The sequence below is a fragment of the Peromyscus eremicus genome, chromosome 17 (genome assembly GCF_949786415.1).
Source record: "Peromyscus eremicus chromosome 17, PerEre_H2_v1, whole genome shotgun sequence".
NCBI lineage: Eukaryota > Metazoa > Chordata > Mammalia > Rodentia > Cricetidae > Peromyscus > Peromyscus eremicus.
Window position 1 is genome coordinate 13,428,117 of NC_081433.1, and position 9,721 is coordinate 13,437,837.

General features: G+C 43.9%; 1 protein-coding gene across 1 annotated transcript in view; it reads left to right on the forward strand.

Annotated features, from left to right (window-relative positions):
* The window catches only part of Mcph1 (microcephalin 1), a 204,099-nt gene extending 199,046 nt beyond the window's left edge, over positions 1 to 5,053 (forward strand). The window contains exon 13 of the mRNA XM_059245032.1: positions 2,669 to 5,053. Within this exon, the coding sequence (XP_059101015.1) occupies positions 2,669 to 2,724 (56 nt within the window). The 3' untranslated portion in view covers positions 2,725 to 5,053. The remainder of the gene's footprint in view (positions 1 to 2,668) is intronic.
* The last annotated feature ends 4,668 nt before the right edge of the window (positions 5,054 to 9,721 follow it).

Here is a 9,721-nt window from a genome sequence, read left to right on the forward strand (position 1 = left end):
GGGCTAGTGGTCCTGGGTTCTAGAAGAAAGCAGGCAGAGCAAGCCAATAAGGAGCAAACCAGCAAGCAGCACCCTTCCATGGCTTCTGCACCAGCTCCTGCCTGGAGGTTCCTGTCATGCTCGAGTTTCCTGTCCTGACTTCCTTCAATAACGAATAGTGATGTGGAAATGTAAGCCAAATAAACCCTTTCCTCACCATGTTGCTTTTAGTCACGGTGTTTCATCACCCTAACTAAGATGCATCAAGACAGGGGAATCCACAATCTGAGCCCCTAGTGTTGAAGGGTGAAGTTCTTGCCATACATACAACCCCCAGAGACTAGGTAATGCTCATCCCACAGTGAAGAAGAGGGGATGCCTAACTTAATGAGTTTGTGCATGTGGCCACTGAGCTTTCTTCCGGACCTTTGATAAGCAACGATAAAGCCTAGTCCCCAATGCTCTTGAGCTGGCACAATGTCATCAGCCACTAGCTACCAAGTTTTAGTTAAATATATTTGTCCTCCACGCCATAAAACATTAATGTTGGCAGCATGTTGGTTCCATACATTAACCATAAGACCACACAGAAGTGTGGTTAGAAAATTGTGGCTTGCCCTAGATGTGTGCCAGGACCTATTAAAGAGCATGGTGGGTGTGGGAGTTAGAGATTTTGTTTTTGTTTTAAGAAGAAAAGAGCTAGGGAGAGTAGGAATGAGACAGAGGGAGAGCCGTTGCCTCAATTTCAAGCACATCTGCGTCTTTCCTGCTTAAACTTCCCAGCTGTGTACTGGTGGCACAGTGCAGATGAGGAGGCAGGAGTATTGGGTTCGTGTACAACCTGGACTACATAAAAGCCTGTTTCAAAAAGCTGAAGACTAATGGTTTTCTTACTGTCCAGAGCTGTCCTCTGCCTGTAGTTTCCTCACTTTGTGAAGGATTGGGGAAACAGGGTTGGTCATTTGTCTGACCTGTCTCTTTGCCCCCTTTCACTCGCCTCCTTTTTATGGGTTCATTTCGCATTTTCCTGCAATGTTCTATTTGTTCTGTGCTAACGCATTGGACTTTACTGCTGTAATTACAACAATTCAGTCCTTTTTATCACCGGGTTCTCCTTTTCAAATCTGTATTCCTATGTTAGAGTCAATACATTAATTTCCTTTTTTTATAAAACTTGAAAGTTTCTGATTGTATTGAATTTTCATATTAAGTAGGGAGAGGCATTCTTTTAACAAATTGTTTTTGTTTTTCCTGGCCTTATAAATGATCCAGTAAGATTACATGTGTGAAACTGGAGTCCAAAGAGCTCTTACAACCTGGATGGAAATATGGCTGAATTACTTTATAGACCGGGTACAGAGAGCATATCTTCATCTGTGGCTCAAAACCTAGGTACAAAACCAAACGTCAATATAATGTAAACACATAAAGAAGACAACGGCTTTTACATGGCAAAAGTGTGTACAAAAAAAGACAAAAAGCAAAAGACACAACAACAAAATCATAGTGCAGCATGCGTCATGACAAGCTCAGATGAAGGTATAAACCATAAGGGCTACTTCACCATTGTACAGTAAACTAAATGGTGTTCCCATACTGACAGGAGTTGTCTTACCTATACATAATAATGTGCGTGTGTTCACAATTGCATATATGTGCATCAAGTGCTAGTCAATTTGTTCCTCCCTCTGAAGCCCACCAGGGAACCCCTCTCCAGCTCACATTTTTATATGGAAGGGTATCTATAGAGGAAGGCAACCGGGAAATTCTCAGACACTTTAAGCCCAAACTAAGATGAGCTTTTTTATTTCTTCCGCTTTCCCTTTATTTTTTTTTTCTTTATTTCTAGAAGGAACTCCTTTCTCCCCTGTTCCACACAGCCTTCATAGCTGTCCATCCATCTTTCATTAGCATCACTCTTCAGGGCCCTTCAAATACCATCATCTAACTACTGTGCAATTGTAATGGGAGATGCTGTAATCATTGTGATTAAGCTTGTCAGCCAGTGAGTACCGACAGTCAGCTGTGTTCCTTTTTTATTTTTATAATAAGAAGACACTTGTGAGTAGTAAGCTTCTTAGTATTGACAATTATAGTATATTAGTCAAAATTTCAATTCCTATGACGAAAATCCTGAGGAAAATGCCATGAGAGGATGTATTGTAGCCCTCAGTTCAGCAATCTCAGTGCATTGTTGGCTGGTTCTACTATTTTGGGGCCGTGGGTGGGCAAAGCATCATGATTAGGGGTGTGTCCTGCAGAGCAAAGCAGCCTATGGCAGCTGGGAAGCACAGGGAGAGAGGAGAAGGTACCAGGGCAAGATCTAACTGAAGACCCCCCTCAGACACCCACTTGATCTGCTGGGCTCCACCTGGTAAAGTTGCCAACACCACTGGTTGGGAACTGAGCTTTCATCTCCAGCCTGTGGACCATTACACATCCCAGCCATGACAGAGGGATTGTGGCCAACTGTAGCACACCGTGCTGACCAGCCACCTAGCTCTCTCTGTAAAATAATTATTTTGCTTTACTTTATTTCATTTTACTTTTAAAATCCAATGGGTCTGTGAGTAATTCTGAAACATTTAAGATGTTTAAACTATCATTTTGTAAAACATAAAGAAAATTACTTGTGTTGTAACCAGCTGTCTTAACCATCAAGCTACCTTTTTTTTTTTCCTCTGTTTAGATTCCATCACCCAACACAAAGTCTGTGACTTTGACAACTACCAGTTGCTGCAATGAGAGACAATGGCTGCTGTCCTCAACACTCAAGAAAAGCAGCCATGGAAAGAAGGAACCAGTGTGCAGCTTAAGGCTTGATGTCGCACCTTACCTCGTGTGCTATTGTTTTTATCTTCAGTGTGGTGTGCGTGGAGGGGGAGGTACTGGAGATTAAATCCAGGGCTTACTAAGCAGGCACTCTACCACTGAGCTACATCTCCAGCTTTTATCTTCAAAACTCTTTTATGTAATTTATTCATGACTCATATTTCAGAGAAATCTTGGCCAGCACCAATTGGGGTGTTTTTTTTTTAACAATACTAATAATGACCATGATGAAAAGGTCACAGAACTTTTATCTTCAAGATACTTTACTCCCAATTACAGAATGGAAATTGATTTAAATTGCTTTAGTCCTAAACAATCAAGCAGACCCCTAACTTTCTTGGCTTGGACTCTGAGATCTTTGTTAGTATGCTCTGTCTAGATAGGAAGGTCAACCATGCATTGTTAAGATTACACTTATGTCTCTGAGATGCTTCTCAGAGCAGTCAAGGAAGATGGGTCTGAAAGCTTTGTACAGTGACTGTGTCTGCCTTCTGAACGGCTATCATTCAGCCTCAAATGGCTACCGCAAGGTTCTCTAGGCAGAGTCAGTTGCTGGGACTGAATTATGTCAGGGGTGTCCAGCCCATGGCCCATGTGTCATATTTGTTAAAGGATAACTATGAATGTGGCTAATACAAAATTATAAACTTACTTAAAAGTATTATAAGGTGTGTGTGTGCGCGCGCGCGTGCGTGTGTGTGTGTGTGTGTGTGTGTGTGTGTGTGTGTGTGTGTGTGTTAAGAGGTAACTCAATTGCACAGTTCTTGTGAGTGAACTTTGTAGATGACCACATTGCATTGCAATATGAAAAGCCTGGATATACCATCAGGTTGGTAACTCTTCATTGGGTTGACACAGGGTCTCACTATATAGCCCAGACTGGCCTGGAGCTTGCAGACCTCCTGTCCACATCCCAAATGTTGGGTTATAGTCGTGTGACACCACATTCTCATGCTGCTCCGGCATCTAACAGAGATACTGAGTCTCAGTGAGCTTGAAGGTGTCACTCAGCTCTTTGCGGTTTTCTGTAATGTGATTGGTTGCTCATGTCAGCTGCTGTTTCCAACTCAATAAGTTTTAAGTCCATTTCCAAAATCTTGTCATTTTAGTGATAAGCAGTTGAATCATACAATATGTGACTTTGTGGCATTGGCCTTTTCACCATGTAATTAATGCTCTGATGACTCATTCATGTCATGTGTGGCAGCAGACAATTCCTTTTTGTTGCCAAACAGTATTCTGTGGCATGGCTGTTCTACAGCTTTGTTATTCATCCCCTGAATAAAGTGAAGGAATGAAGCCCAGTGGGAATGGCCCTCTGAAATTTAAAGCAATTTGTGGTGTCATGTTTCCTGGATGATCCAGCAGTCCAGGCTCCTTGGAAGGAGCAGATCAAATGAGAATGAGAGAGACCCCATTTATCATCGTCCCCTCTTCTATAATCTGAATAACTCTGTTTTCCCTCACAAATCATGGCTTTAAACCACCACTCCCAAATGGTATTAGGAGGTTTTAGAGAGGTGACCAGATCATGGAGCCCTGGAAGGAGACTCAGGGTAAGCTCTTTGCTTCTTCCACCACATGAGGATGCACCAATAAGGCACTGGGATCTCCAAAAATGACTTGTTCAAACCATACCCTAAGTGACTCGTGCACCATGGACTTTGGAGTCTCCCAGTTCTGTTGGTCATCGGGAAAGTGCCAGCACCCAGTCTGTACCACACCCAGGCCTTGAGCGGGACACAGCAGCATCTTGAGAAGCAACGGAAGACAAAGATGTTCACTGAGAGAAGTTAGGATGGAGATCAAAGCAAGACCGAAGGGAAGCATGTGTGAATCTGTCAGCAGCCAGGTCTTGGTACACCATTCTGTACGGTCCTATTCCCTTAGGTCAGCATCAAGAGCAAGTTACTGTCCCCTCTCTCTTTGCATGTGCAAAGCCATTAACCTGTTTGCACACAGCAAGTGGTAACTCCTTGCTTCCTTCTGTGACCTGATACAGACCTGGCTAATTCAATCCTTGTTGACCAGCTTCAGTCCTTCACTTAACTCCCACTCCCTGGAGCTCATGATTACTGAAATCTCACCCTCCAAACATGTAGTTGACCTTTCAGGTGACCAACCCCAGCCAGAAGCTATCTAGAGGAGGGTCATCATGAGGAGGTTCTCCAGCATGACTTCAGGATTCCTCAGATTGATTTTCTCCACAATGAATGTATTAAACTGGTTAAGTCACCACTAACTCCTTTGTGCCATGATTCCTAATGTTAATGGTTGAATTGGGTAGATTTTCATTTTTTTTGAGATTTTTTTGAGATTTTGTAATTCAAGTTACTTTCATGCATCAGAATAAATATAAAAACCCAAAGACAAGCATCTCCTATGTGTCACAATAAATATAAAAGCCCGAAATGAGCATCTCCTGTCTCTTTGCTCATCAGAAACCATTCCTAGCACACTTGAAGACATTAAGACAACAATTTTGAAAGTTAACCACCAACACTAACAAGGCTGGCCGTGTGTACGTGTACACTGCTGGTGGCTTGATAAATTGACACAACGTCTTGATCTTCACTTGTGGAAATCAGACCTAGCACCTCCTGCGTGCTGAGCAAGCAAGCACTCTAACCCTAAGCTACATCCCCGGCCTTTCACATGACAGCGTGAGGAAGCAATTTGTTGATCACCATGGAAACACAGGTATTTATGCCCTAGATCCATGTGATTTGATTGTAATAAAATCTTCTAAGAGAAGGAAAGTTGCACGTACCCAGTTCCTTCTTTATTTTCCTGTTGCTAGGGTAAAAGACCCTGACAATTATCAATGTAAGGGTCTTTTTCTGCCACAGTACACAAGTACAGTCCCACATTTCGGGGAAGACAAGACAGCAGGAACCTGAAGCGGCAGGCCACATGACATCCCATCCATAATCAGGAGCACAGCAGTGAGTGCTTACTGCTGCTCGGCCTCTTTTCACCACTTATGCAGGCCAGGACCTTACCCAGGGACAAGGCCATCTGCTCTGGTGGGTACTCACCCCTCATTTAACGTAGGCATGCCCCGAGGCCCAGCTCCCAGGAAATCCTAAATTCTGTCAAGTTGACAACACTTACCATCACACCAGCGATGTTCACTATAGCAATCAATACTCACCATCAAGCATTAATTACACTGAAAGGAAATGGATGCCCAGCAAAAAGAAACAATTTTTTTAATTATTAGAAATCAGTCTGGTGAAATGTCAAGCAGCACTTATAATTATGGGAAATAATACAGTGGAAGAAGCATTTATAATATGAAATAAAATACAAAATTATGCAATTTTACTATAGTCCACCATGCAAGTTTTATTTGCACAATACAGTGTTCTAGGACAATAGCATGAAAAATGATTGAAGTAAAGTAGACCATTTGGTTGATTTGTTGATTTGTTAGTGCTGTAATATTTATCCAGGAATACTTGTAATGATTTTGAAATGCAAACTTCAGCCCCTACAGTCAAAACCAAAGCTCTTGAGCTTCAGGGAGGCGGAGATGAACTTTCTGAACTAAGGTGTTAGCGGAACTGACTCCTCTTTGGAGCCCTGCAGAGAAACTCTGCATTTTTTCCTAGGTGAGGGGTGCCCACCCCTACCCCTTGGCCTTTCCCCTACTTTAGTCATAGCAAGGTAGAGCCTTTGCCCGTTCACTCCACTCTGATTCTTATTCCCAGGCCCCCATTATCCTCAGCCGAGGGGCCTTGTCATTACAAGGCTACCCAGGTAATCCAGGATATTATCTTTATTTAAGTCAACTGAGTACCCACTTTCCCATATACCTCTGCAAGTGAGGTACCTCAGTTGCAGATTCAAGGGTCGGAACATGAGTGTCTTGACAAGGCCTTGATTCTGCTTCCTACACTGCTCTATACTGCCCTACACTGCCCCTAGTTCTCCTCACATGAAACCTGAGACTTGGTGACAGCCATTTTCTGGGGCACAGCCTGAGACAAGTCATTTACTGTTTCTTCAGCTGGTGAAATCATCCCACCTGCCCTGATGTCTGGCAGCCCAGGGTCCAGGGCCAGGAGACACACCCTCCTGCAAAAGGAAGTCAGGGCTCTGAGGTCTGTATTGAGTTGTGTCCACCCAAACAACTCGTGGGTGCTCCCAGCACAGATTAGAAAATGTCCACTAAATAGCCCTGGGTCCAAATAACCCAAGAGCACAGAGACAGTAGGCAATTTGTTCAATTAGTGTGTGCTCAGCAATTATTTGATTTAATTAATATTCGGTTGTGGGTCCTGTTGTAGAGTTGTCTGTGGTTACAGTGTTACATTCTCTGCTCTCAATGTTGCTTTTTCTACTAATTTAAAGCTGTGAAGGTTTTGTGTGTGCCAAGGAGACAGTATCTGGTTTTCTCCCTCTAATATTTGAACTGTTAACTGAAAGACAGTAATTAAAATTATTGACCTGAAACTAAACAAGAGCACACACATATTCTACAGGCTAAACTAATATTTTATTTGGTACGAGTTCCCAGCTTAGGCGTTCCTATTTTCCCAAAGCCTTAAGACCTTCCAGGGGCGAAGCTCCACCTAGAATTCTAAGATACTGGCAGCTGCTGTGGCTTTATTAATCTGGTTTCAATTTTTTAAGCATTTGGATTCACGGCTTATCTATGGGAACAAATGATTGTTCTATCTTGAAGAGTCCAGAGGGAAGATTTACTGAGAAAGTTAACTTCATATCCCCTTCTGTGGGCCAGCCAGTGTGATCTCGCCAAAGCTAAGGGAAGAGGAATGGCAGGGAGGAACTCCCTCCTGGGCTGGGCCAGCATCCACAGGGGAGAGACAAGGGCTCTATCGGTCAGCCCACTGGGCCAGAGAGAGCCAGAGAAGAGGAGGCTGCCAGACCTCAGGGCTCAACACCAAGAGCACCCTGTCAACCAGATGGGGCGCTCAGCCAGTGGTGTGAAACCCAATCATTAAATTATTGGGAACCAGTTAGGGGAGGCGAGAGGACTCTGTGTCCCGAGAGTGTGAAGTTGGGGGTGGCAGGGGCAGGGCAGGGGTTTGGACTCGGGAGACAAGCTTCATTCGGAAAACAGTGAGGATGCTGTATGGGACAGGGCCAGTAGCACAGAAGGAAGTAGATGGCTCAAGACAGATCTCCTTTCTCGGGGTGACGAAAAGCTGTCACCTCGGCTTGTGGCCACGGAGCCAAGAACGGACTGTGCAGCAGCCTTCCGACACGATCAGATCTCACAGAGAAATTTGAATATTTTGAATTCTAGCATTTTTTTTAATGAGGCTTTCTGCCCCAGGCCTTGTTAAGGGTTTATTGCGCACACGGACCACCTTAAAATATCCTTTGAACCCAAATTAAACCTTAACTCTAACATTCTCGTGCCCCCGCCATTCTTAACATTCACCTTCTTACAAAAGTCTATGGTTGGTTCACATGAAACAGAAAAAGAATATAGTGGGTCATTAGCTGACCATTTATTCTATATTGGTTACTATGACAAGTCCCAAGGGTCAGACGTAGCTAGGACAGCACTGCCCTCAGAGAGCTGAGGACTTCTTGCTACAGCACTGCCTTGAAGGGATGGCCTTGAAGGGACTGAATACATGTGAGCTCCTGTGTATCAAGTTCAGAAAGGGACCAGAAAGAGGTCAGATTCGCACAGGGGAATAGGGAGGCAGTGTTCTGCATCCAGGAAGGAGGAGAGGAAATTCTGGAGAGGCCTCCATCATACATGAGCCTCAGCCACTGGGGAGAGACTCTCTACTTTCAGGGGAAAAATGTGGAGAATTTGGACTAGTGGCTTGTAAGGAGCAGGATGGGTTTGAACGGTGCTTGGGAGAGGGTACTAGTAGGACTGGGTGGTAGTATTTGCTGAACTAGGGGCAGAGTTGAACAAGGATGAGTCACGAGGTCCAGGTAGGACTCACTTCCCTGTGCTGGTTGCAGCAGGAGCCATCAGTGGATGGGAAGAAACAAGAAACACTACAAGGAGTAGACACACGCCTCTTTTTGTTTATTTTTGAAACTGTCTTTTTACATAGCCCTGGTTATATAGACTCAGGGTTAGGCCAGCCTGACCTTGAACTCAACAGAAATCTACCTACATCTGCCCCCCCCCCCCAGTGTTGGGATTAACCTGGCAGTTACAGACTTCGACATGCAACGATTTACGTTATCCAACAGTACATTAGTCATTTCCAGCCATGCAGCACATATTCTCATGTAAAGACGTAGAATGAAGGATAGCTGGGGGTACAGACCTTCTCCACCACTCCAGCCTTTTGCCCAGGCTTGCTCTTGACCCAGTTGATCTCTCTCATGTCAGCCTTCCAATTTACTAATGCTACAGATGCATGCCACCATGCACAGCTGGAAACTGTGTCATCAGGCCCTGAAAAGGCAAACATACGACTACTAAGAATAGTCCTCAGATGGGATGATATTGAGTGGCAGACAGTTCAAATGAACCACACACCTTAGGAAAAGCAAAAGGACCAGACTTTAATCATTAGGTGTAGATGAAAAACCGGCGTGTCTAGCAAACAAGCTGGGCCACCATTTGGGAGGTGAAGGCAAGAGGATCAAGAGTTCAAGGCCAGCTTCAGCTACATGGCAAGTTGAGGAGCAGCCTAGAAACCAATTTTTTTTTTTAAAAAAAAGTCTCACAAATTAAATGAAAGCAAAGGACAAAATCCATGAGAAAGGTGCAATAAATCCAAAATAACCTGATGCATTCAAGTTAAAAAAAAGTATAATTTATAGAAACGAAAAATAGCACTTGCAATATAAGAGTGCTTCTCGTGTGCCTAACCTTAGGCCTCATGCATCCCAAGGTAGCTAAAAATGTGGCCAGACACATTTGTAGATGATGGCGTCATGTTGCAGTGTCAAACCATTGAGC